The following is a 27587-nucleotide window of genomic DNA, read 5'->3' as shown; positions in this document are numbered from 1 at the left end:
GTCCCTAAACATACAAACAGTTGGCAACCCGCATACACACTTACTACAGTCACACATGCTACATATACATACACTACATACGTCCCACCACCACAGCACTTACAGTACCTTCATTGCTTACGCTGCCCTAGGTAAAAGGAGGTGCCGGGCACGATTATCTGTGAGACTGGCGACATCCCCTCCCACCCACTCATGCTGCCAAGCCCCAAGCCTCACAGGGAGTCCTCAATCAGAGTGCCTGGGGGAGGAGGAGTGATCTGTCCTCAGGTCTCTCAGTTCAGAATGAACAAGATTTGTGTCGCTGGCCGCCTGGGACAGGGGAAACTGTACAATCCGGGAATATTTCCTATTTTCGGGAAGGAGCCAGGGTCAATGACCGGCCTTGACAGGGCTTTAAAATCTGGGACCGTCCCTGGCAATTCGTGACAGTTGTCAACCATGTTAACCCTTTGATCGCCCCAGTGTTAACCCCTTCCTGCCCAGTGTCATTAGTACAGTGTCAGTGCTTTTTATTAGCACTGATCACTGTATTGGTGTCACTGGGGATGTCGGTGACAGTCAGTTTCCCCCAGTGTCAGAATGCCCACTGCAGTCCCGCTATAATTTGCTGATCGCCACCATTACTAGTATAAGAAAAACATTCCAGTATATACATTTGTAGATGCTATAACTTTCACGTAAACCAATTAATTTACACGTATTGGCATTTTTTTTTAGCAAAGATATGTCGCAGAATACATTTTGGCCTAAATTTATGATGAAATTAGATTTTTTTAAAATTGTTTTACTGGATATATTTTATAGCAAAAAGTCAAAAATGTTTTTTTTTCTTTCAAAATTGTCGCTTTTTTTTGTTTATAGTGCAAAAAATAAAAACACAGAGCTCAAATACCGCCGAAAGAAAACTATTTGTGGGGAAAAAAAGGATGTAAATTTCATTCATGTACAGCGTTGCATGACTGCACAATTGTCAGTTATAACACAGCGCTGTATTGCAAAAATGGACTGGTCAGGAAGTGGGGTAAATCCTCTGGAGGGCAAGTTTTTTTTTTTTCTTCAAAAAGCGTTTTTGAAAAGATACATTACTGTAGAGGGGACAACACTTATACCTTTTAGAATTACTGTTCAGAGAAGAAAAATATCTCTTGTACATATCAGTCTTCGTTTAAACGGTAGCGCATTCTCTGTCCAAAAAAAAACTCGGCAACGTCGCACATTTCATTTTGCCCATTTCAAACATGGCCGCCTGGCCCTCTACACATTAGTAGACGGAAATACGTCGAATTAGCGTACTAGAGCACAAGCAAGGATAGATTTTGTCTCCACTTGGGGGAGTCATTTTGGTTAGGTCCCCCGGTTCCTCAAGACGGAGCCCTGGTCTTCGGAAACATGTCGCACCAGCTTTCAGCTACTTAGAATAAAGGACGGCGCTGAGGCTCGGGAGCGGACAGGAGTGTGTGTGTAGTGAATGGTGGGCTTTTGGCACTGCATGGGAAGCAGGAAACGTGGATAGTCCACTGAGCTCTGGTATGTGATATATTTTCTGCTCATGGCTTCTTAGACATACATCTGTCATGGGGCATTGTAATCATCTCCGTCCTGGGGTGTCGGGCTTGTTCGTGAAATATAACAACACGCTGTAGTTTGCCATATTTTTGGTGATGTATCCTCGCTTTTTAATTAAAGGTAACATTGCATGTTTATGTGAATGTGTCCCTGACATGTCACAATATACAGCAGTAAAGTAGAATTAAAGGCAAAAAAAGTTTCCTACCATTTTGGATAGAGTAAGGAAGGGTTGTAACCCCTGTCAGTTTTATTATTTTTGCCATTAGATCTCTTTGGGGAGATTTCCCTTCACTTCCTGTCCCATAGTGAAACAGGAAATGAGAGGAAACCCCTCCAAAGTGAGCAAAATCTTTGGTTGCCCTACCCAGGGTCCCCATTGGAAGATTTTCCCTCTATTCTTTCACTTTCAGTGATAACTGTAAACAGGACAAATAGGATGAATCTACTTAAAGCGGAGATCCACTCATGCTGTCAGAAAATAAAAGCAGCTACAAAAACTGTAGCTGCTGGCTTTTAAAAAATACACACTCACCTGTCCCTCGGTCCTGCGGTGTGTCCCCCGCAGCCCGTTTTACTGGCCGTCTTCTCTCCCTGGGTGCCAGCATCTTCAGTGTGTGCACCCGGCTGTGACAGCTTGCAGCTTCACAGCCGGGTACCCACTGCGCATACGCAAGTAGCACTGCGCTTCATGAATGGTCCTGTAGTCTTCTGGGACCTGTTACGTGTCCCAAAAGGGAAGGAGGACACCTTCGGCGATCAGAGCCTGTCATATTTGGGTACCCGCTCCACCCCTGCCCCCCAAAGGTGCCAATCCTTAATGGGGAGCAGGGAACTAGTCTTTAAAGCGGAACTTCCCCTTTTTGGTGGAGCTCTGCTTTAATGGGTGGGGGGCACAGACAGTAATGAGAACCTGACCTCTATCTTAAATATTTGTCCAAAGCTTTGCCTTTAGTTATACTTTAACCGCTTCCCAACCACTCTATAGCATTAATACTGCTACAGGGTGGACAGGGGGGCAAAATCACACACATATATATATGTGTGTGTGTGTGATTTTGCAGTCCTGGGTAGGGAACCCTACCCGCACCACCATTCGCAGCCTCGGCAGTCAATCACTGGGTCCCGGCCGGTGATTACTTGCCAACACCCGGTAATCGCCAAGTATCTCCGACAATGGAGAGGCCTGTGTGTAAACAACACAGATCTCTCCCCTCTCAGTTACATAGCAGAGCCGTACAAAGCAGTGTGCTTACAGAGAAGCGCACACACACAGCCCCCATAGCAAAACAGCACACAGTTAACGCTTTGATCGCCCCAGATGTTAACCTCTTTTTGCCAGTGCCATTAGTACAGTGTCAGTCCTTTTTATTAGCACTGATTACTGTATTAGTGTCACTGGGGATGTCAGTGACACCAATTCAGTTCCCCCCCAGTGTCAGAATGCCTGCCGCGGTCCTGCTATAAGTTACTGATCGCCGCTATTACTAGTAAAAATTAAAAAAATTCCATTATATATACCGCCATTTGTAAAGCTCTAACTTTCACATAAACCAATTATTTACACGTATTGGGATTTTTTTTTTTTAGCAAAGACATGTCGCAGAATACATTTTGCCCTAAATTTGATGAAATTTGATTTTTTTTTGTTTTACTGTACATGTTTAATAGCAAAGTGTCAAATATATTGTTTTTTTTAATTAAAATAGTTTTTTTTTTTTTCGTTCATAGCGCAAAAAATAAAAAAACGCACAGGCGATCAAATACCACTGAAAGATATTTGAGGAGAAAAAAGGACATAAATTTCATTTGGGTGCAGCCTTGCATGACCACACAATTGTCACTTAAAGTAATGCAGTGCCGTAAATCAAAAAATGGCCTGGTCAGGAAGACAGGGTAAATCCTCTGGAGGACAAGTGGTTAAAGGAGAAGTTTGGGGCACATAAAAAAAAACCATGCATACTCACCTCTATGATGTTTCTGTCCCAGGTCAGCTCCAAGCCCAAGAACTGAACAATCACATGACCGCTCAGTTCTTGGTCTGCTTTGAACAGAGAGGTGTGTCTGTTGGTCACAGCTCTCCACTCTGCTCCTTCCACACCCATTGAAACTTTGGGGAGGGGTCAGACTCAGCTGGCTTCATCTCTCAGCTGCATGTTGAGAGCCAGAGCCAGCTGTCAAATCAGGTAGCTGGGTGGATCCTGGCAATATGATGGGGCTCATTCCTGAGCCTGGAGCAGTTCTGTGATATCATCTGATAGCCACTGTCTGTGAGCGTTGATCGGCTGCTGTTTTTCCAACATGCCCATTCAACAGAAGCTGGACAGGCTGCTGTACCCATGGGCCGAATGGTGGCCGGTTTCTGTTGAACCAGCCAATATTTGGCTCATGTGTACCAGGCTTAAAGTGATACTAAAGCTAAAAACGCTTTGCTACCTTAATGCATTCCTTGCATTAACCTCTTCAAGCCGGCAGCACACAAATGTGCGGCCTCCCGGGGTCTGGGCCTAAACGCCGAGTGGCCGCACATTGGCGTGCAATTAACAAAAAACATATGTGCTGAGAGTGCGCACTCCCAGCACACATGTCCTGTACTCACGGAAAGGTCCCGGTCTGATCTTTCGATCGGGACCTTTCCCGATCATGTGACCGCCGTGATGACGCGTCACGGCGGTCACATGATCCCTAAACCCCGTCCCGCCTCCCGGCTTCTGAAAGTCTTAAAGGGCTGGGTGGCGCCGGCGGGAAGGGGTTAAGGTTAAAAAAAAAAATCCCAGTATCAAGTGGAAAAGAGGGGAGAATAAATCCAGCACTGTGCACAGCTGCATCTCTACTCCCTTCTCTTCCTCTTCACACAGCACGTGAGTAGCAGCAGCAAGCTATTGGGTATTCTTTGCAAAGTAAAGCTGTACATCATTTACTAAGCTCTGGAGCAACTGCACTTTGCAAAGTGCAAGGTCTATTTGTCTTTAGTAAATCAACCCCACTGTGTGCCTCCATAGCAGATGGCTTGCTATGAGGGCACACAAAGAAGAGGAGGAGCCAAAATCGCTGTCAAGGGACCCGAGAAGAGGAGAATCGGGGCCACTCTGTGCAATACAACTGCAAGGAGCAGGTGTGTATAACATATTTGTTATTTTAAGGAATAATTATTTTTTTACTTTAGTACCACTTTAAGTGTACTGTGACCTACTAGAGAAGTATGACCAAGAAAGCTTTGGCCATACTTTTTCTTTAGGCCCCATTTGCGTTTCATGATTTGGGATCTTGGACAGAATTGCTGCGATTCTGCTTGCGATCCCAAATAGCATGGCAATTAAAGCACAACGCATTGCGTGCATTTGGGGGTCGTTATCCGTCAATGGCACTCCAAACGCAATGCGATTCTGCTACGATTGTCACGTGGCAGGATCGCGCAGCAAACCGCTCCTTTACAAATTGCATTAGGCATGTCACCTGAAAAGGAGCAGGAAGTGAATGGGCTGCCCTATGTGACACACAGAATCGCGTGTCAGAATTGCCTAGTGGGAATGCTCGTTCCTGCTATGCGATAATGTGAACATGACTTTAAAGTGTAGCACTTTCCAAGTGCCTGAGCACAGTCTTTTAATGGGTGACCGAGTAGAGAAGTCTAGGAGAGTGGTGTCAATCTGCTGCAGGCAGGAGGATGCACTTTCTCAGTCTCCTCTCTCCCGGTGATCAGTGTACTGTGTAACTATGTGGCGATTTACAAGGTGAGGAAGAGCAGCTGGGCTGATCTTTGTGTACACGTCCAAGAATGTAAAGGCTGCTTTTAACCTCTTCAGGTCCCCTCCCAGTGGCACTTTAAGTGGGCATCAGCAGTAGACGGCAGGGGCAGCTTCCCAATCATGTGATTGTTGTGACTGTCTGTCACATAAATGCAACACAAGTGAAAGTAATTGGATGACACAGGATAGAGGGTAAAAACGTATGGGGAAAAATGCATATCAACAGATGTCAATGTGCATAAAAAGTGCGCTCAGTGCAAATCTATGCATGTCAAATCTGTACAATTTGTCCATGATTGTTTTTGCATGTAGAGTGCCAATGAGCCCTAATAGGATGACAGTTAGTTGGTAAGGCATAGTATATTATAACAAGTAGTGTTTTGTTATTTTTACCACAGAGTCCAATATCTTATTTTTTTTTTTTTCTTCAATCCCAGTGCTGTAGTTCTTTCCATCTTTCCTTGTGTACTCACTCCAACTTCAACTGCACATTATTGCTGATTCTTATTCAGAAATGTGGGTGTGCCATACTGGGATAATTTATACTTTCACTGCAGTAATTCTACATTATTCTCAAATCATTCATTACTAATCACCAGTTTTCAGAGCCAGTTTAGATCTTTAAAATGGTATTCAACCCAAAATAAAAATGTAATGTATTGCAGCTTAGCATTAGTTTTCTTTTTTTTTAGAATTTTTTACATTTTTTTTCCGTTTTTTTTACAGCAAACCATGTTGTTTTTTTTGGGGGGGAGGGATAAAGGTTTTACATAAATAAAGTTTTTATTTCCAGGCAATATTTCTTTTTTTTTTTTTTTAACCTTATTCATTTTCCATTTATTATCTGTATAAACCTAGTTACCTTAAAGTATATCTAAATTCAACAACAAAAAATATAATATATTGCGGCTTACTAGTTGTTTTTTGTGGTGGTTGCATTTGTTTTCTTTTTTAGGCTAAATACATTTTTTGTAAGTACAGAAAATGCCCATTGATTGAAATCTAGTATCCTTGTAATTACATGTTTGCTAAAATGTGTTAACAAATTTTTAAGCTATCTTCAATGAACTATTAACCTCTTCCTTCCTCCTATGTAATAGAAATGAGGAGAGGGTGAGGTGTTTTTAGTCCAAATCAAGAGAGCAGCCTAGGGTGACAATGCTACTCCTCCATAGATACAGCACAGTGAGTAAGGACAAGAAGTGTGTTACCAATGACTAGGTAAAAAAAAGCAAATCTTAAAAAAAGCCTTAGGCAGGCCATAGACGGGCCGTTTATCGACCGATAAACGAAAAATCGGTCGGCCCCGTTGCTGATGCTGCCACCAATTTTCCAGCATGACCGATAAAAATAAATGTGAAGATCCATGAAAAACGGCCGACAGGATGGCCCCACTAACAGTGTGAATATCGGCCGATTTTTCGTGCGGACAAAAATTTGGTCGATAAACGACCAGTCTATGGCCTGCATAAGGGTAGATTTAGACATGCATGTAAATCTCCCTTGTCTCTGTAGCCCGATCCGCATTGGGATTGTGGTCCAGAGGCTACTGACAGATGGTGAGAAAGCAATGCAATGCCTCCTCGCTGCCTGTTTTAATCCCATTTTTGCAGAGAAACATGCCGCAACCTCCTGCATTGCTTGCATTTGCGGGGCGTTTGCAGCATTTCACCATTTACTTGAATGTGTGGTGTTCAGCAGGCTTGCCATTCGCTACATGCCAGGTGAAATTTGGTGCAAACCGAAGCTTTTGGTCGCTGCCTATTGCAGCTTATGAAGAGGGGCTGTAGTTGGCAGGCAGAAAAAATGCAGCTGGAATGTGCATTTTTGCCTTTCCCCAAGGCTCTCCTAAACATAGCCTTAAAGAAAACAAATGCAGCCATCATATCTAAAAACTGGTAAACTGCAATATATTAAATTTTTTGGGGGGGTTTAGATATACTTTACTCTTGGAAAAATTCCTTCATGGATTTCTCTGCTATGAGAGTGTGTTAGTATGTTTAACAACCTATCCAATGTAAATATTATATAATTCAACATATTTTGGCTCTTTCTGCAGCTCTTTCGTAAACACCGTCAACATGCAAAACCTTAAGTTACTCAATACACTGCAGTGCAGATCAGCCCAAGGCATGGGTATCCCACAATGCAGCTCAGTACGCACTGACACTGGAACAGTTCTCATCGGTTCAAATTATGGCTTTGTGGAGTTAGACCCCAACACAGAACAGGTAACTGATGCCATATGTGTTCATTGCATGTCAATTTGTTTCTGGTTTGCAAAACAGAAGGCACTGAATCCCCCTGGGTAGGTATTCGGATCCCATTAAGATAATGTTTACTCTCTCAGGTTAAGATAAATGCTTGTATGAATATTTTAAAAATCTTGCTCTGGATCACTTTAGACATGAAGGAATGGTAGGTTTGGTAGGGTTTCTAAAGTGGGTTTAGGTACATATTGTTTTGTCATGCCATTCAGGAAGAGAGGAAAAATTGTTCATTGTTTATGCTAGGTCTGTCAAGTTTGGGATTTCTATTCACTTTGTTGAGATTTCCTGAATTGGGATACAAATGGTAATAAGAACCTGAGGTTCTTGTCCTTCCACACTTGGTCCAAAGCTAAAACAAATTTCATCTGGAGTTCCACTTTAGGAAGCGATGAAAAGCGTATGAACTGATACAATTTAAATTTTGTCACGTAGTTGGATATACCAGTAGTTGTGCATGTGGAACATTATTAAAGCCACACTCCGGGAAAAAACATATCTTTTCTTTAGTTTGGTTCAGCTTAGTTATCTCTAAAGCTGTATATACTACATCCACAGAGTTGCTGGGAATTCTAAAAATCTTAAAGGTCAAGTTCACCTTTGGTAAAAATAAATAAATAAATGCACAGGATTTGCAGGTAAAAAAAAAGTACATTTTTAATTTATTTTTTTGCTCAGGAGCCTGCAAAGCATTACTTATGGTCAGTGGATTATGGGTACAATGTCAGGCTCCTGTAGACATTGCCTACAGCTCTGTACCCATACATCTGTATGGACAGACAGTTACTGAGCAGCAGGAAGTGTTAATGGACTACAGGGTTGCTGATCAGAGCCCTTATAGTCTATTGAGAACAACAAATCCATCTGCTGCAGTGAATGCATGACACGGCTATGACTGTGGCTACAGGGAGAAGGACCCCCACTTGCTGTCACAGGGGAAGGAGCTGTGGGGGTGAGGGGGCTGGTGATTACTTACATATTACACCCTGAATACAGATGCGACATGTTGGTAAAGGTGAACCTATTCTGTAAGCTCGTAATACTTTTTTTTTTTCGTTCAGCCCCTCTATCACACTAACAGCACAGATGGACTGTTTCCCATGCCAGGCTATTGTATTTCGACAGCTGCCAGCATCAGCTGTCAGAATTCCCAAACAGCAGCTGCATCTGATCGGCTACAGATGCTATTCGGCCGGTTTTTCAACTGGCTCCTTTGGTTGAAATTGTCGGACAGGAGGTGGCCAACAAGGCTCACTAAGTGAGTTTTGGCCAGTTTATGAGGAACTGTCTGAAATTGGAACAGTGTATGGCCAGCTTTAGTTGTCTTCATTATAGATTTACATTCAGCTTGGATCTTTAGCTGACAGTAAATCTGTCATGAAGACAACTTGGATTTTCACCATCTACAGCACACCTCTAAATTTAGTATATCCAGCTTTAGAGATAACTAAGTTGAAGTTTGGCTTTAAAATATTCTGATGTTAAATGAGGCCAAGACTACATTTTAGGTTCAAAGGTCCCTCTGTTTATTTTTCTTTTAAATGGGCTGTTTTTCTTTGAAAATCATGCCTCTTTACCTACATCTCTTTCCAGTATGGTCTTGGATGTTCAATGAGAAATCTAGCATAGCCTCTCTCAAAGTTGCCTTTGGGGACCCATACCAGGTTTTGTTTTTAAGGTTTCTCGGCACTTGCACAGTTCTTTTAAAGCTAAATTCCAGACAGAATTCGACATTGTGTCCAGCAGCAATCACCACAAGTAAGTCACATGGGTAGCTGCATACATCGGCAACTTGTCTTTATCATGAACAGGGCCAGCGGCTGCACCTAGCCGCTTTCATCCGCAGCTGTAAGCAAAAGGATTCCTTCTGCTACAATTCACACCACCCCGAAATGCCAGTGTGAATGTAGTCAGAGATCTCTTAGTGTTACATGATTGTAGTAGAAAAAAATTAGGTTTTCTGTCCTGCCAAAGAAAGTTGTTCTGTGTGACACAGCTCAGCAAGTCTCAGAACTGGATGGAAAAAAATTACAAATTCTGTGTCAAGTAAAACAGCTCCCATATATGTAGTTTATCTGTGTATTTAGCTGTTTGCATGGAGTTCAGCTTTACAGCAATGCCTCCTCGCCCACTCTCAAATGGACCCCCCAGTAGGTGGGAGTTCCTCTCCCTGCAGACGCTGTTGCATTTAAAAATGGTATGGCTGTGTGGGGCTCTGTCCACAGAGCCAAGTCATTCGTTATTAGGGAACTGTGAATGAATGACCTGCGTGTCCTGTGACAGACTGTGGGTGCGGTAATCAGCACCCTCTTAAGTCAATTGAGTCTTCCTCCTGCTCTCCAACTCACAGTCCATACAGAGGTATGGGAAGAGAGTCGAAGAAAGAGTATGCGTGTGTCGCATTGCAATCCACTGATGACATTTTAAAAAACTATTGAAGAGAAAAATGTAACAGATAAAATGGGATCACGGTGTAGGAAGTGTAATTTATACACCTGTGTTTACCTTCTAGCATTCCTCCAATTCCTACTTGGTGGAGCACCTGATCTCATTATACTTCATTGCTATTGGAGGCTTTATCTCTTAATTAATCTTATCTCTTAATTTATTTCATATGTTGCATGTCAATTCACATGTTTATTATATTTTAATATCAATGCTTTTTTAATTTAGATAATTAGAGATGTCTCTCTAACATCTGAATGTTACCTGCCAGAAGATGGAAGTGGTCAGGTGGTTGGCATACAGGATGTCCCAGATCAGCAGTCCTTGTGTCTTTCCACTGCCATGGGTGATGTCATTTTATATAATCTCAACACTGGCCAGGTAAATATTTTCTTTCTGAAGTTTAAAGTATTTTCATTAAGATGTGATGACTAATGTTACATAGGTTGTAAGATTGAAAAAAGACACAGGCCCATCTAGTTCAACCTGCATGTGTGTTTGATTTCTTTTTTTTTATCTTTTTGCTTCTTGAGGAAGACATCTAAAAGTTTTTTTGACATTGTATACACTGTCAGCTACTTCTACTTCTTGGGGGGGACGCAGTTTCACATTTTTACTGTTCCAACAGTAAAGAACTCTTTCCACAATCAAAGGTTCTCTTTTCTTCTAAACTCATATTTTGGCTGTGTGTCCTCTTCAGGTACATTTGAGTAGACCGTTTATCACAGTTATTGGAGTCAAGTTATTAGGTCACTTTATTAGGTACACCTTGCTAGTGTCAAGAAAATATACCCCACATCATTACACCATCATCACCAGCCTGAACCGTTGATACAAGGCAGAATGTGGCTGAGAGTAGATTTAGAGTTAGTTAGATTTTGTCTTTACTTGCACTTAATTGACCCTTTTATGCTTGCACCCCTACTGGAACAGAGTATGTTGAAGAGAACAATGCCCCTGTCATTAGGAACCTATGCTTTGAGAGGGACCCTTTTCAAAGCACAAAGTTTCATTGCTGAAAGACACGTAGGCTGACTAGAATCAAAATGGTCCTTTAAAATTTTAAATCTTTGAAAAAAAGTCTTTTGAATGCAGCAATTTTTACTGAAACTGTGTGACATATCTGGCACAGATAATGTGCGTACATGCAGATGGATTTCTCCAAACCTTTTTTTTTTTTTTTTTGCAGCTCGAGTGTGTCGGGAGTGTGGACAGTGGCATTGTTGCTATGAGTTGGAGCCCTGATCAGGAGCTTGTTCTCCTTGTGACAGGTATAGCCATATGCTGTTGTGTGTTTATATAACTAGAAATATGATTGGTTCATAAGTCTTTACATTTCTGCCTTTTGGCTAGCAAAAAATTAAAAACAGATTTTATTTTTTTTAATCAAGGTTGTTTCATATTTTTAGCCGAGTGATCATTTGATTTGCTATTGTAATGTAAATTGTGAAGGTATCCTAACACTGATCACACAGAAGTTTTCTAGCAATTTTAGCCAGTTCTGCATCACCTAAGTCAGTATCTACTTTCCAAAAAGGGGTAATTTGGGGGGGTTAGGTGCTATCCTGGCATTTCATGGCCTCCGAAACTGTGATAGGTAGTCTGGAAGTGTAATGAGGAAATAAAGCCCTTTAAAAGCCTGAAGGTGCTTATTGGATTTTGGGGTCCTGTACTTGGCTAGACTGCCAAAAAGTCTCTCACATGTGGTACCCCCATACTCAGGAGAAGTAGCAAAATGTATTTTGGGGAGTAATTCCACATATACCCATAGCATGTGTGAGCAGTAAATCATTTAAGTGACAATTTTGTGTAAAAAAAATATATATATTTATTTTAGTCATTTTCTAAAACTTGTGGTAAAAAAATAAATTCTTCTATTGATTCAACATTCCTCTCAGCAAATAGTTTGGGGTGACTACTTTCCAAAAAGGGGTCATTTTGGGGGGTGGGGGCGTTTTATGCCCAGCATTAGAAGTTTATGCCACACATCATTCACTCTTCTAACCACCTGAAGACCAAGCCTTTTTGTTCACATGAAACAAATCAGTATTTTTTGCTAGAAAATAATTTAAACCCCCAAACATTATATATTTTTTTAAAGCAGACACCCTAGTGAATAAAATGGTGGGTACTACAATTTTTTATGGCACATAGTACTCTCGCAGCGATTTTTCAAATGCAATTTTTTTTTTAAAAAAAGCAATTTTTTTAAAAAAAATACACTTTTTTTACATTTAATGCACAAAAACACAATATATTGGCCAATTGTTTGGTAAAATATAAAAGATAATGGTATGCCAAGTAAATAGATACCAAACATGACATGCTTTAAAACTGCACATGCCCCATTCAATGGCGACAAACTGCAAACATTTTTAATATCCATAGGCAGCGCTTTAAAAGCCTTTAAAAGCCACCATTTTAGATTTACAGAGGAGGTTTAGTGTTAGAATTACTGCCCTCGATCTGACGTCACGGCAATACCTCACATGCATGGTGCAACTGCTGTTTACATAACGGCACAGGGTCAACGCTTGTGCACACAGGTGTGTGCGCATGGGAGGGGCAATTATTTTTATTTTTTTTAGTTATTTTGATTTTTTTTTATTATTTTTACATTGTACCTTTCATTTTTTTTTTTTTTTTTAATCACTTTTAATGCTATAACAGGGAATGCAAATAACCCCTATAACTTCAATGGGCATTGTCATATATTCTTTTTTGAGAAATCTGGGGTCTATCTATCTCCTCTGCCCTTACATTATCTAATCAAACCAAAATCGGTGTGATCAGATGCTTTCCCAATTTACAAATGGCGCTGTTTATATCCTGCGAAAATGAAGTGGTGAAATGCTTGTAGCTTCCGAATTCTTAGACTATAGAGATGATTGGCACCATTCTGGTCTCCAATCAGCTCTATGGTCAGCTGGCAGAAACACCGGCTGCATTCTCAGGTTCCCCCGATGGCACGGGACTGCCCTAGAAGGCCGTGGAAGGCAGCGGGGGAGGAGGGGCATCATCTCCCACTGCTTGTAAAAGCAATCTTGCAGCTAATTAGCCACTAGGATTGTTTTTAAATGAAAGCTGATCACCGGCTGAAAAAATCGATACCAGGATGATGCCTGCAGCTGTAGGCATCATCCTGGTATAACCAGTCAAATCCAGTGATGTACCAGTACATTGCTGGTCCTTGTTGGTTATATATGCTATGTTCTTTTTTTTTTTTTTGTATGCAGCCAGTGGACTGAATGAAAAAATGAGAAGAAATCTCTGCCAGAAAAAGTGTGTGGTATGCCCACCATTAGAATATACCACCCTGCATCCACCCACTTCTAATGGTGGGCACACATTAGGTCACACTTTGCCACAAGTGCCAGTTCCAAGATTGTACAAATGTGTAAATAGTGGCACGCTTGAATAAAAATTGTCCACGTATTTGAGAATAAATGGAAGGCTATTAAACTTCACCTAATTTTTAACCATAAAAATTCAGTATTGCTGAATTATCATAAGCTTTATAGTCAGTTTAAGCACATGACTTAGTGGGATGCAAGAATGGGGGGAAAAAAGTAAAGGGAGAAAAACAGGAATGGCTCTCAGTTTGATCATTTAGATGTAAAAAAATCCCTAGTTAAGTGAAGTATTGTGTTAATCTATGTAATTTAATTACTTTTGTTTCTCAAGGCCAACAAACACTCATCCTGATGACAAAAGATTTTGAAGCAATTTCTGAAATACCAATTCATCAAGAGGATTTTGGTGAAGGTAACATATTTGTTAGAGGTTATGGCTCTCATCAAACAAAATCAAGACTTCTGTAGTGTTATAATTATGCTCATATATGTAGCTGTGGCTTTATGAAAGGAAACCATTTTTATTTGTTTCAACAGGAAAATTTATCACAGTTGGTTGGGGCAAGAAAGAAACCCAGTTTCATGGCTCTGAGGGAAAACAAGCAGCACAGCGCAAAGTGCTGGTAGAGTATTACAGTGACTGGTAAACTGTTGAACTATATGCTGGTAGAAGTTTTGTGATCTTTACATATCAAAAAGCTGACAGAAGGATCACATTCACATTTTTGGAGATAAAGAGAAAAAGAAATGCCTAACAGTGACTGAATTTTTTTAGCCTGAGGCTTATTCACACAGGCAGAAAAAAAACAAGCTGTGTTTAGATGTGAAATTTCTGCTAGAAAGAGAGGTTCTTCCTGGCAAAGCTACAAGATCCTGCATGAAATACCCATCTCTAATACTCTTATATGCGTTTTGCGTATATATGCGTAAAATCTTCAGATCTACATACATAAAAGCTGCCACTGTGTCTCACTTATTTTTTTGTGAGCGGCTATATGCAGCGCACATTTTTGTATGTAGACTCGGCTGTGTGTATGGGATCATTGATTACTATAGTACTGCAATTAGATGCATACTGTAGTGCAGTACGCTTTTTTTTTTTTTTTTTTTTCCTTGCTCGTGCAAATGAGCTCTTACTTTGTCACTCTTATACACTTGTATGCTTTAAAGAGGATCTTCACCCTTTTAAAAAACGGCAGCAGCTACAAATATTTAACTGGTGACTTTTAAAAAACACTCGCTTATCTGTCACAGGATCCAGTCCTGACCCGACCCAGCTGTTTGCCAGGCTTTGGGTCCAGGTGCCGGCATCCTAACTGGCTTTGACTGCTCACGGCTTCACAGCCGGCTGCCGACTGCACACGCACAAGCCGAGCTGCACCCCGTGAATGGTCCCGCAGTCTCCTGGAACCTGTGGCGTATCCCAAGAGGCTGTGGGGAGAGGTGGGAGAGCCGAACCTCTACTCCAATTGCCAAGCGGTCGGAGTGGAAGTGGTACAGGGTACCCGCTTCCCTCCCAAAAAAAAAAAAAAAAGACATTCCAAATATGGGGAAGGAGGAGGAAAAGCGGAACTTCCCCTTTTGGGCGAAGTTCCTCTTTAAGGACTTAACTAATTAGCATTTGGTAGCTGTAATCCTGTATGTGCCTGTTCTCTTTATATCAAAATAAGAGTCTCTCAGATTTTTCTTAAACTTTTGCTGATATTACAAATCTTATGCTAACTTAAAGAAGTATTGAAGGCTCAGTTTTTAAACATAAACATAAATGCATCTGTATTAGTCACTTCAACTCCATTTTAATAAATAATTTCTTCCCAAACATTCTAGAAACACCTACAATTTTATATTATCACAGCTACTTCGCCGAGCTTCCTGTTGTAGAGGACACAGTAGCGCACTTATAACTTCAGTCCAGTAACTGGATCCTCCTCCCTCCTAGTGCCATCAAGCAAGCATGCCTCATGCCAATCACTTGGGGGAGGAGGAGCAGAGCTGTGTCCTTTTGTGTATAGGGCTCCCTGGCTGCCTGTGTGTGTTGGTGTGTTGGTGCAGGTGGCATGCTGAGATTGGCCTGTAGGTCGGGAGTGTGCATGAACAGGTGGTTCCATAGACCCTGTAGGGAGGGAATGGAGCAACCTGAAAACCAGAGCAGCGTTCATGGGACCAAACAAAACTGAGAGACAAGCTTGAAAAGAAGACGATGCAGTATAATGGTTGACCTCAGGAGCTGAAATTGATAAAGTGATATTAAAACTGTTAAATATTCAAGCTTTTGAAATATCCATTATTCTGTTATTTGGTTTTTCAAATAACAAAGTAGTCACCTCCCCGGATAACTTTTTGTCTTGGGAAATAAAGGGGAATTTGGTTAGCCCACAAACCAAACTAGGTAATGAATGGCATGGCAAATGTGTGATGTGAAAATATGTTGTACCATGCAGTGCTCACACATCTAGTTTAGATGGATTTAGCCTTCTGAATTACTAGTTAACATGCAGTATATTAATATTTATTTTTCACATTTCAGAGTGTTCAGCCTGCTTTACCCTGGGATGACCATAAACCTCGCATTACTTGGAGAGGGGATGGACAGCTTTTTGCTGTCAGTACCATTTGTTCACAAACAGGTAATCATAGTTGTTACAAATTCTCTCTAAAAAAAGAAAAGTACATGTACTTGGAATAATCGAAAAGAAGGTGCGCCTGATGTCCAAAAGCATGCACTTTTGATGGTAGATTAAGAGACATTTATTAAGAGTAACGACAAGTTCTTCAAGCCAAAGCAGTTTGGGAAAAAAGACTCTCCCTTCTTCAGGGCTGTTGCTGCACATTATTAAATGGGAAAAATTCCTACGTCGGTTATATATTTTCCAGGTTTAGACTGCTCTCCTGATCTCATCAGTGCAAGATGTGAGTTTTTGCCTGGAGCCTTATGGTCCACTTCACTCTAAACCCAGTTGAAACTTATACAAGACTTTTGGAGATGGGGGTTTTCATGGTACTTTGACCAAGGTCAAACACCTATCCTTATGTTTCTGTCTCTGTCCTGCTTTGCAATCTGTGTAGGGCAAGTCTGCCCTATATAACCGACGTGGGAATTTTTCCTATTAATTGCATGCAGCAACTGCCCTGAAGAAGGGAGAGTCTTTTCTCCTGAAACACGTTGGTTTGATGTACTTGTCGTTACTTTCAATAAATGCCTCTTAATATACCATCAAAAGTGCATTTCTTTGGACATCGGGCGCTCCTTCTTTTCTATTATTCCACATACATCTGAAATGGCAGCCATCTCCCAACACAATCTTAAAATCCTCACATTGCTTGTTTAGTATACTTTTGCCTAAGTATTCACAGCTCTTTTCAACCTTGGACAATTTCATGTGGGTGTGGTTAGGAATTTATGTCGCTGACCTACGTAAAATATGATATAAATATAACAATGTCAAAATATAAAACAAAGCTAAATAGTTTTGTAAATTATATACAGATAGAAAAAATAAATGCTTTAATAATTAAATGAAGTGCTTCTATGTCTAATATAAAACATCTCATAATCTCCTAATAAATACACCTGTATTTGGTAGACCCCAGAATTTGTATCAGAGAATGTAAAAAAAAAATATCACTATCATAATAACCAAGAAACCATCCAAACACTTTGGCTATAAAGTTCTGATGAAGCACCAGTCAGAGCTGTGCTATTACAAATCCACTGCCATTCTGCATGCTAATTTTCAGGGGATGGAGAGCTGGGGCCCCATTACACTAGCCTAAAGGAAAACCGTACTAGCTGCATTACCAATCGTGTCTCCTATGCACAGGCTCGCGTAGCTGTTTTTTTACAAAGAACTTATTACACCCCTGAAAGTTATTTGCGTGCCAACATAGAGACACTTCACTTTGTCCTAAGTGTAATGGTGGTCCCCCTTACATAATTTACATGTTATAGAAATACCCCAACTTCCACTGCTAGTGGAAAGGCATATTGGCTATCATAAATATGGCTTTCCAAGTGACTCTGGCAGAAGACTCAAGTGTTTGCTTGTTAAGCATGATAGAAGAGACCACCTTACCTGAAGATACTTTATATACCCTTCATTAGAGTACTATTCCAAGCCTGCAAACTAATTGCCCAGAAATGGTTATCTCCTCATCTTCCAACATTGGAAGAATGGAAGACCCAAATTGACAACACATTATTGTGAGAGAAATTAATATTCCAACACAGGAATTGCTCTATGAAATATGAAAAGACCTGGGACCAAGTGGCTGGCTACCCCAGGCCTAGCCCTGACATCACTTATCCTGCATAGACTACTTTCATGAGTAGAATGTGCACAGGCTGGTACTTCTCCCTACTCACCTCCACATTAAATGGTACTTCCCTCAGAGGATTGTTTGAGTAAGGTTAAGACATGCTATTTTCAACTGCAATAATTACACGATCCATATGGCATGACCCATTTAATGCTTTCATGTACTGCAAGTTAAAGTAGGCATTGTACATACTTTGGCTTTTATTAAAGAAAAGATTATATATGTTCAGGTCTTGATAATATACATACTATACAACATTTACATCAAAGTAATGGATAACTGCTTGACTACTTATATGAAGTATGATACCTATGTGCAGACTTTGATTGGAAGATGTGATGTGTATTGGAAGGATTGTTTGTGAAAAACCTGATTTTGTGGAAAAACTTTTAATAAAAGTCTGGAATTTTTTTTATTCAGATAATTTATTTTTCTTCAGGTTATGTTTAACCCTTTTACTTCTGCTGTCGTATCTATTATGAGACAGCAGCAGCGTGTTGTAAGCAAACTACGGCTGCAATTGCAGATCAGAATTTGTTTATTTTTTTTAACTTGTGAGCTTGGACCTAACAAATAAAAACAAACTATCAGGATAGTGAGCGGTGAGAGATCAGCGAATGTTCATTCGCCAACCTTCATTGCAATGAGTGAACTTGATTTTAGAGCTGTTAAACTGCGGCTCTTGAAAGGGAAAAAGCAGTGTGAGCACAGCCTGTGCTTTGGTTGAAGAGAGTCTAGGAGTGACATTTTAGGGGTCTAATAATGTCTCCTTAAAGAGATCCTGTCACTGGCACAATGCTAACACATAGGGGAGTTATTACCCCCCCCCCTTTTAATAGCAATAAGTAGGTAAAAAAGAAAAAAACTTTTAAATTACAAAACTAAAAACTCCTATAAGTTCCCCGACCCCGCACACACGCACATATGTGAAAAAAAGTGTCAAAAACTATTACTGCTTAGTTACAAGGACAGGACTGTGTTGTCTTCTTATGGTTTCATAGGCTCACGCAAAATAAGGGTGTGGAACAGAGAACTCTCCCTGCAGTCTACCAGTGAACCAGTGGAAAGCTTGGAACAGTCGCTGTGCTGGAAGTAAGTTTATTTCCCACTAGCCTTTATCCTTACTATGATCATGTATTGTAAATATACTGTATTCCAAAATAATCTCTTTTTTATATATCAAGTAGATGGAAACAATCTTCCCATTCTATTTATTGTTTGTCAATTACTCCAAGATCCCTGCTTCCACCAGGCTTGTTTAGCTGGCACTGCAATATTGTACAAACTAAAGCTCGGGGAACATTTAGGGTTGGACATGTTCCAGCTCCTGCCTCTTCTTCCCATGATCTCCCCTTGTATCAGTGGGTGTCGCTTTTTAGAAACAGTGCAGCAGTGGGGGGCTCCGCCCACACAGTTGTGTAATTTCTTCACAGATTCCTGTGAACGAATAAACTACAAGTGCAGTCTGCCACTGTGACAGAATTGCTGATGAATGCACCTGTAGTCCACTGACCTGGGCTCTGGCTTTCAAGAAAATAATAAATGCACATTTTATTTTCTGCAAAAATGTTTTTTTTTTTTTTTTTTTCTGTAAAGGTGAACTTCAACTGTGTCAAGTAGGCCCTGGCTAATAAACTGTTGCACTTTATATGTCAGGTAATTTTTTTATCCCCCCTTGTTTTTTGAAGGGAGGTTGGGGAATAGAGCTAGGTAAATTATACTATATGACTAATGGTTTTCACATAGGTTTGCTTTTAAAAAGGGAAGAATTAGAACCACTTTCAGCTTTTCCGTTTACGTCACTGCGAGCGTAGATTCACCCATCCTATTTGTCCAGTTGACCACTGTCACTGAAACAGAAAGTGATAGGAAGTATAACATTTTTAGAGTTCTCACCAGAGTAAGAGGTGAGGGTAGATATTCTCTAAGAGGTAAGTGTAAATCGTTTGGTGACAACAATCTAAAAGGGGAGTTCCCTCTTACTAAAAATGCGCACCAAACTGCATGGTGAAACAGCACCAAGCGTTTTGATGTAGTGCGATTTTAAAAAATGGTTGGAGACTTCGTCTCTCTTGGGTAACGAGAGAAATAAATGAACTGTCCTGCACGCAGCTGCACAGATATGTACAGAGACTAATGGTATAATTTATAGGGTAATAGTTCTTTATTCGTATTTACTATTGCCTATTCTGGGCAATTATTTTGTTTAGAAGCTGCATAGTTGAAATTAGAAGAAGCCAACACTCAGGTGTGTCAGTTTCTTCTCTTTTTGCTTGTCCTCTGCTATTCCGCTACCCCCTACTGCTACCTTACTCTCTTATGGCAGTGGGTATGTAAACATAGTGCTGAGGTTGTGTATGGAATTTACTCTGTAGTTACTTTTTTAATTTGACTGTCTTTATACGCTTTGTTTTTGTATTTAATTGCAGACCTTCTGGAAGTCTGATTGCTTCTACACAGAGAAAACCAAACAAACATGATGTGATTTTCTTTGAGAAAAATGGCCTTGTGCATGGAGAGTTTACCTTACCTTTTGCAAAAGATGAAGTTCAGGTATGCTGCAGCCCACCAGAGAGTTGAGCTGGCAATATAGTAAAACAATAATAAACAGGAATAATGAAAGAGAAACTTTAACAATTGACGTGAACTCAAGGCACATTCTCGCAAAACCCAGAAAATTCTTAAAAGCTATAAATGTAGTAAACAGGTACTGTAGAATACATTACAGAGTTAAAACATACACTATTTAATGCCAGAACTTTTAGTTTTGGATACAGTGGTGAGGGGTTAGTACCCTTTTCTTGTTTTTAATTTCCTCTGAAGGGAGATTTACTCTCTCTGTCTTGGTGATAATTTTCATCGGTTCCAAAAGTGAGGAAAAATCCAAAGTTTTGAGTTGTTGCTAGAACAAAAATACAGAATACATATTTCATTGGGGACACAATGAAAACTGGATTTCTGTTGTGTTTTACAGGACAGAAAATGAAAGGAAATCTGACAGGTTTTAACCATTCCTTACTCCAAAACGAAAAAAAAAATCTTAGTACCTTTAAGACACCATCTAAAGTAGAACTTGGGCACACCCAAAAAAATTAAATGTGATGTTCACCCGCCTGTTCTCCCCATTTCTTTTCTCATTGTTAAACAGCTTTTAAGTACCTTTTATTTATCCTTTCTGAATTTGCCAGCTAGGTGGATGTGGTTCAGCATCACAAGGCTTAGACATGTAGTGCTGTTTGCATACTACAAATCCTTTTAATTTTTTTTGTGGTGGCACTGTGTTAGGAGTAGGTGGGAGTGTGCTCCATCAAGAACTGCTGAATTTGCATTGCAGTGTTTTTTTTTAAAGAAATTGAACCATTGACAAAGCTGCCAACTTACAAACTTAAAGTGGAACTTCACTTTCTCAATTAATATTGACTATTTCTAATCCTTATGCTAGCATTAGTAAATAGATAGGAAAGCATATCATATGTGCTTGTTTTAACCTTTTGTCTGCATTTCTTCATTTACTTCCTGGTTTCTATGCCTAGGCAAATGATGTCATACATCGCAGGAGGAATGTCTGAGCTAAGGGCTGATTGATTCCAGGAAGTAACTGCTTTTACTTGAGATGGCCACGGCCAGACATGCCAGGAGGTGTTTGTCAAAATGATTTCTCAACAAAATAAAACATGGCGACATGGATGGATGGAACAGTTTGATTTGAATATTAAAAATGAATTATATAGTATTTTTGGTTTGTGGTGCTCAGATGCAGTGCAGTTCCACTTTAATCTTCAAGTTATAGAAGAGAAGGGACCCAGGGCTATACCATCAGCTCTTTGTCCAGATGTACTGTTGGAAGTGGAACTACTAGTTAAAGAATGCTCATGTGTTGTTGGGTGGGTACCCAGTTTACTGAAGATAAAGATGATGGTTACTAACAAAGGAAAGACAAATTAATTTTCTGAAATGCCCAAAGGATTCTTTGATGTTTGTGCACTATACTTTTTTTTATAAATACTTCATATGACCTAAACATAGTAAGGCTCCATACACACTAGCATTTTTTTTTTGTTTGTTTTTTTATTTTAGTTTAAAAAACGCTGGATAAAAAACGCTAGTAATAGCGTTTTTTAGTAGCATTCAGAAGCATTTAGGAGCGTTAGCGTTTTATTAGTGTTTTTACAGTACATGCAGAGGAAAAGCTACAAAAAAAGCTGTTAGGAGTGTTTTAGTAATGTTTAGCAGAAAAAAAAATGTTACAGCTTCTTCTAGCTTTTTTTAATTTTCCTCCACATGTACTGTAAAAACGCTAATGCTTCTAAATGCTCCTAAAACGCTACTAAAAAACCCTATTACCAGCAGGTTTTTTAATCCAGGGTTTTTTCCAGCATTTTTTTGAGCTTAAAAAACAAAACGCTAGTGTGCATGGAATATAAAACTTGATATGAAGCCAGTCTAATATCGTGATTCAATAGTAAATGGAGCAACCCCCTAAAAGTAGCAAACAATTTTCTAAAAATACAACCTTTACTATGATAGTCCTCTCAAAATCAGCAGCCTGACACCAAAAATCAAATTTAAATACTGTATAGAACATGATTTATCATACTGTGCAATCCTACTTCCAAATACATCTTTCAGACCCATCTTTCAGTGTAATGTTTCAAAGTCACAGTTTGCTCCAATGTCTGAGCTAATTTCCGACCCTGGGTGATGGGCACTTTTCCCTGCTGGTTTTCTCTTCAGGTACTGGTCCACTCACCACCTCACTGTAGTTCTTCTGCCTCTGAAGCTGATGTTAGTGAGTGGCAATACTGTAATACTGCCAGCTGTAGCCTGTCTGTCCTGTTCCAGCTTTGTCTTTCAATGGTACGAAGTTTTAGGAGAGAGTGGAGTTGATTTACTAGTCAAATAAGATGTGCACTGAAAGTGCAGTTCTCGATCTGAGTGGAACGTGCAAGGAAAATAAAAAAAAAAACACAGCATTTTTGCTTACACACGATTGGATGAAACAAATCAGCAGAGCTTCGCCTCATTTTAGAGACTAGGTAGTGGTTTATTTACAGGAAAAAAAGATTTAATTTTACTATGAAACATTTTAACTGTGTAATGTAATCTTTTTTCAGTAATCTTGGCTTTTAATGATTTGTAAAAACTGCAAAAAAGCAGCCCTGAACTTCTGAGCCTTTGTATGCTGCACAGGCAGGGCAGCCGTCAGAACTTTTGGGGGTGCCTTATACAGCTTTAGGCCTGGGCCCCCCTGGGCATGACCTCCAACATTCCCCAGGGCCCTCCCACTGGCCATTCCACGAGTCCTTCGGTGCACCCACTTTTATTTTAACACTCTAACAACCTAATATATGAAAATGAAAAGTGTATCCCCCCCCGAACACCTACCAATCTCTATAGAAGACCTCCCTGACACTTACCAATCTCTATATAAGACCTCCAAATACTTATTAATCTCTATATAATACCCCCTAACACCTACCTACGTTTTATATAAGACCCCCTGACACTTATCAACCTCTATATTAGAGCCTCCATCTCCTCACACTCAGGGTCCTTTCACATGGGCATTCCATTTGTTTTCAGTTCAGTCATGTTTTCCAAAGAAAAAAACTGATTGGTCAACATCAGTTTTTCATCAGTTTTTTACATCCATTTAACCACTTGTGTCCCAGAGCTATAGTTTAATTTTTTTTTTTACATTTTTGGTTTACATGATTCAAAAATTGTAAGGCCTTTAACCTACCAAACATGATATATTTTTTGAAAGCAGACACCATAGAGAATAAATTTGTATTAGTTCCAATTTTTTATGTCACTTGATATTAGTGCAGTGGTTTATAAATGCAAAATTTCAGAAAAAAATACACTAAAGTTAATTGTAGGATGCACAAACCCAACGTTTTGGTAGAGTATAAAAGATAAAGTTGCAGAGAGTAACTAGATACCCAATATGTCAAGCATTAAAATTGTGTGCACCTAAGAAACAGCGACAAAACGTCAATACCCTATATTTTTAATTTTATATTTGCCATAGGCGATTGTTTTTAAAAGCCCCGAAAGGTCATCAGTTTAGCATGTGTAGTACAATTTCCATTTTTGTTAATGTATGGAAGCCTCAACCCTCCAGACGCATGAGCCCCCTACATGGTTATTGGTTGTTGGAACACTAACCATGACTCCACAGCTCTGAGGTGGTTAAACTAGATATATACAATATGTTGTATACCTAAAGTCAAAACGTATTTTTTTTTCTAGTTTTAAAGACAGGGCTTTTTTTTTCCCTTGGCTGTCTGGGTCCCCATTAGGAAGATTCAACCTCTTTATTAGTCATGTTTACTATTAATAACAACCGTGAACGTAAAAGAAAATCCCTAATGTTGGCTCTCCCTAGATCAGGAATAGAGAGGGAATCTGCTGATGGGGACACTAGTTCCGGTGACCCTGATAACTAGGGATTCCCTCCTTTTGTAGGAATTTCCTTTCACTTTCTCTTTTGGCTGTAGGACAGGATGTCCAGGAAGTGAACAGAACTCCCCCCAATGCGACACAAATGGCAAAAAAGAACCTGACGGGCTATAACCATCCATTACTTTACAAAAAAAAAAAGTTTTGCCATTACTTAAACTATTTAAATTAGTAACAGATATTCAAAAAAGACAATTTAGGGACAGGTGTTGCGCTGCTGCACAGGTCAGGCAGCACTGGATAGCTGAAATACTGCTTTTACAGCTTGACTCCACCTGTGCAGAGTAAATAGTTTTTCTTCATTATGCAGCTAGTAAGTTAAATAGTTTGTGAGATTGATTTTGTGTATTGGCACAGGTACTAAAGTGGAAAACCAGACAGTTATGCAAGAATTGGGCTTTAAAAATACTAATATAAAGGGTTGTCCAAAATGTCCCTTACTATGTGCTTTAAATCAATTTCTTCTGTCTTTTTATATTTTAATCCAGGCATCTGTAATATATTAAAGCATCTTTGAACTACTGATTTGTTTGGAGTTATCGGATTACTTATCTAGCATGAACTGAATCTTGGGAAATACATTTGTCTTGGTTATGTTATGCACACAAAAACAATGCTATGTGACCCCTTACACTAGATTTTGTCTTTAACAGGTGAAAGAACTTATGTGGAATTCAGACTCAACAATTTTAGCAGTGTGGCTTCAAGACATTGAAAAGGATGGCACAAAACCCCATACTTATGGTAACTTTCAATGCAGTGATAAAAACTCCTTTTCATAAGATCATATAGAAATAGTGAGGTGGCCTACCCCTACATATCAGCCAATGTAAATAAAACTCATACTATCAAACTATACCTTCACCCATACCTCCATAGCCATAATTATAATATATATAGTCATCAATACTAACATGTTTTCATTAGTACATTGTCTATATGTATGTAAGCTACATACAATTTACTGAGGACATTACATTTTTAAAAATTACAAAACAAAATGAGCTGATGAATGGCCAGCAGTGGTAAAGAGGGAGGGACCTTATATCATCAAGGGGAATGCTCCAGAGAGAGGGCAGAAGTTTGTCTGACGTTTCCCAAAAAGGTATTTTCAATTTGTAGGGCATCTTAAAATGCATGCAAGCATCAGATGGATATCTGGATTCTTCTGCTTTCAGTAAAATCTTACCAGCCAGAGTATTGAATATCATCCATGTATTTGTGGACCTTGCTTTGTGCACTGGTGTGTAGTCATGTTGGACCAGGAAGGGGCCATCCCCAAACTGTTCCCACAAAGTTGGGAGCATGAAATTGTCCAAAATGTCTTGGTATGCCGATGCCTTAAGAGTTAAGAGTGGAACTAAGGGGCCAAGCCCAACCCCTGAAAAGCAACCCCACACCATAATCCCCCCTCCACCAAACTTTACACTTGGCACAATGCAGTCAGGCAAGTACCATTCTCCTGGCAACCGCCAAACCCAGACATGTCTATCGGATTGTCAGAGAAGCGTGATTCGAAGCTCCAGAGATCACATCTCCACTGCTGCTACGGAGTCCAGTGGCGGCATGCTTTACACCACTGCATCCGATGCTTTGCATTGCACTTGGAGATGTAAGGCTTGGATACAGCTGCTCGACCTTGGAAACCCATTCCATGAAGCTCTCTATGCACTGTTGTGCTATTCTAAAGGCCACACAAAGTTTTGGCTTTAGCTTTGCACTCTGCAGACAGTTGGTGACTTCTGTGCACTTCAGAATCCGCTGACCCCGCTCTGTCATTTTTTACATGGCCTACCATTTCGTGGCTGACTTGCTGCTGTTCCCAGTTGCTTCCACTTTGTTATAATACCACTATCAGTTGACTGTGGAATATTTAGTAGCAAGGAAATTTCATGGATGGACTTATTGCACAGTTGGCAACCTATCACGTTACCACGCTTGAATTCACTGAGCTCCTGAAAGTGACCCATTTTTTCACAAATGTTTGTAGAAGCAGTCTGCATGCCTAGGTTCTTGATTTTATACACCTGTGGCCATGGAGGTGATTCAAATACCTGAATCCAATGATTTGGAGGGGTGTCCCAATACTTTTGGCAATATAATGTATATTGGAAAAATGTTATGCCATTAGTGTTAGAAAATGTCTGATCTCAGATCAGGTTCTCCCCTTCCCCTCTGAACCCTTCAGATCTCAGATCAGTTTCCCCTTACCCTTTAACCCCTTCAGATGGGGCACCACAGAGCGTACTGAAAATGTCTTTGATACACTTCCCTTGTGTTTCTGTGTTATATGATGCTTTGTATCATGTAACCGTGCTGGTCTGAGGTCTGTTACCAGCATCTTGCACCAGAACCTAGGAAGCAGCATGGCAGGTGCCAGTGGTTGGATGAATAGGCATTCCCAACAAGCAGTAGAGACACTGGCTGCATCTGCTGCCTGGCCCAATCCACCCCTGATCCCTGGAGCCCCAACTTGGCCCCCCTTTAGGGCAAGCCCCAAAGCCACTAGTTTGGGGTTGATTTTATTTAAAATTTTTAACCATTCAAACTGATATTTTATATTGCAGTGTGTGTGTGTGTGTGTATGCAAATTTATATAGGTGAAAGATATATTTACAATCTTTGTTTTACAAATGAACACAATCATTACAGGCCTTAAGTTTTTTTGAAGGTAGTAACATGGTAATGACTTTGAATGTTTTTCTGTTTTTATTTATTTATTTTTTTTTGTTTTGCAGTTCAGCTGTGGGTTGTTGGAAATTATCATTGGTACCTCAAACAATATTTACATTTTGGGAATAATGATGACCGTAAAGTTGTATCTGTGGCTTGGGATCCTGAGATGTCATACAGGCTACATGTGGTATGCGTGGGATGGCAGTACTTCCAGTATGACTGGTGCTGGAGCACAGACCGCAACAGTGGGCAAAGCCCAGGAAGTCATGCTGATGTGGCTGTTATTGATGGTGGTAAGATAGTTGTCATTTTTATTATGTATTTGTTGAATACAGTCATATGCTTTGTAACAGAGAAATATGTAACTTGTGGGTGTGAAAACAATATGAGCCAAATTTCACTTTATTTGTGTCTCATGCCCCCCCTCACTCTCAAACACTGCAGCTTACATTTAGAGGTGAGATACACCAACAGTGATGCCCCCTGTGTCATTTTCTTCCCAACATAGTGCAAGCGAAACAGCCTCTGTAAGAGCGGCAAGTCCGCTGCAAATTTTGTGCTGCAGCGTTGCCACACCATCACAGGAAGTTGCACCAGGTAGACTTCACTGGCAGTCTCAATAGGTATTTGTGTGTCTTTGCAGAAGGGCTGAAAGAATAAAAAATCTGTTGCAGCTCATATTTTTATTTTTTTTATTCATGAGAGACCATATTTCTACTTTACAGAAAACATTAAGGAAGCAGTAATCC

General features: G+C 40.1%; 1 protein-coding gene across 1 annotated transcript in view; it reads left to right on the top strand.

Annotated features, from left to right (window-relative positions):
* Positions 1–1398: 1398 nt before the first annotated feature.
* Positions 1399–27587, top strand: part of ELP1 (elongator acetyltransferase complex subunit 1) — a 95461-nt gene continuing 69272 nt past the window's right edge. The window contains exons 1-11 of the mRNA XM_089670576.1: positions 1399–1527; positions 7375–7546; positions 10256–10408; positions 11217–11298; positions 13712–13792; positions 13918–14003; positions 15908–16007; positions 18699–18789; positions 20127–20250; positions 24816–24906; positions 26901–27131. Of these exons, the coding sequence (XP_089526702.1) occupies positions 7397–7546; positions 10256–10408; positions 11217–11298; positions 13712–13792; positions 13918–14003; positions 15908–16007; positions 18699–18789; positions 20127–20250; positions 24816–24906; positions 26901–27131 (1189 nt within the window). The 5' untranslated portion in view covers positions 1399–1527; positions 7375–7396. The remainder of the gene's footprint in view (positions 1528–7374; positions 7547–10255; positions 10409–11216; positions 11299–13711; positions 13793–13917; positions 14004–15907; positions 16008–18698; positions 18790–20126; positions 20251–24815; positions 24907–26900; positions 27132–27587) is intronic.

Source organism: Staurois parvus, unplaced genomic scaffold, assembly GCF_062004578.1.
Source record: "Staurois parvus isolate SC_StPar_1 unplaced genomic scaffold, SC_StPar_1.0 ptg000091l, whole genome shotgun sequence".
NCBI lineage: Eukaryota > Metazoa > Chordata > Amphibia > Anura > Ranidae > Staurois > Staurois parvus.
This window is presented reverse-complemented; position numbering and strand designations above follow the sequence as displayed.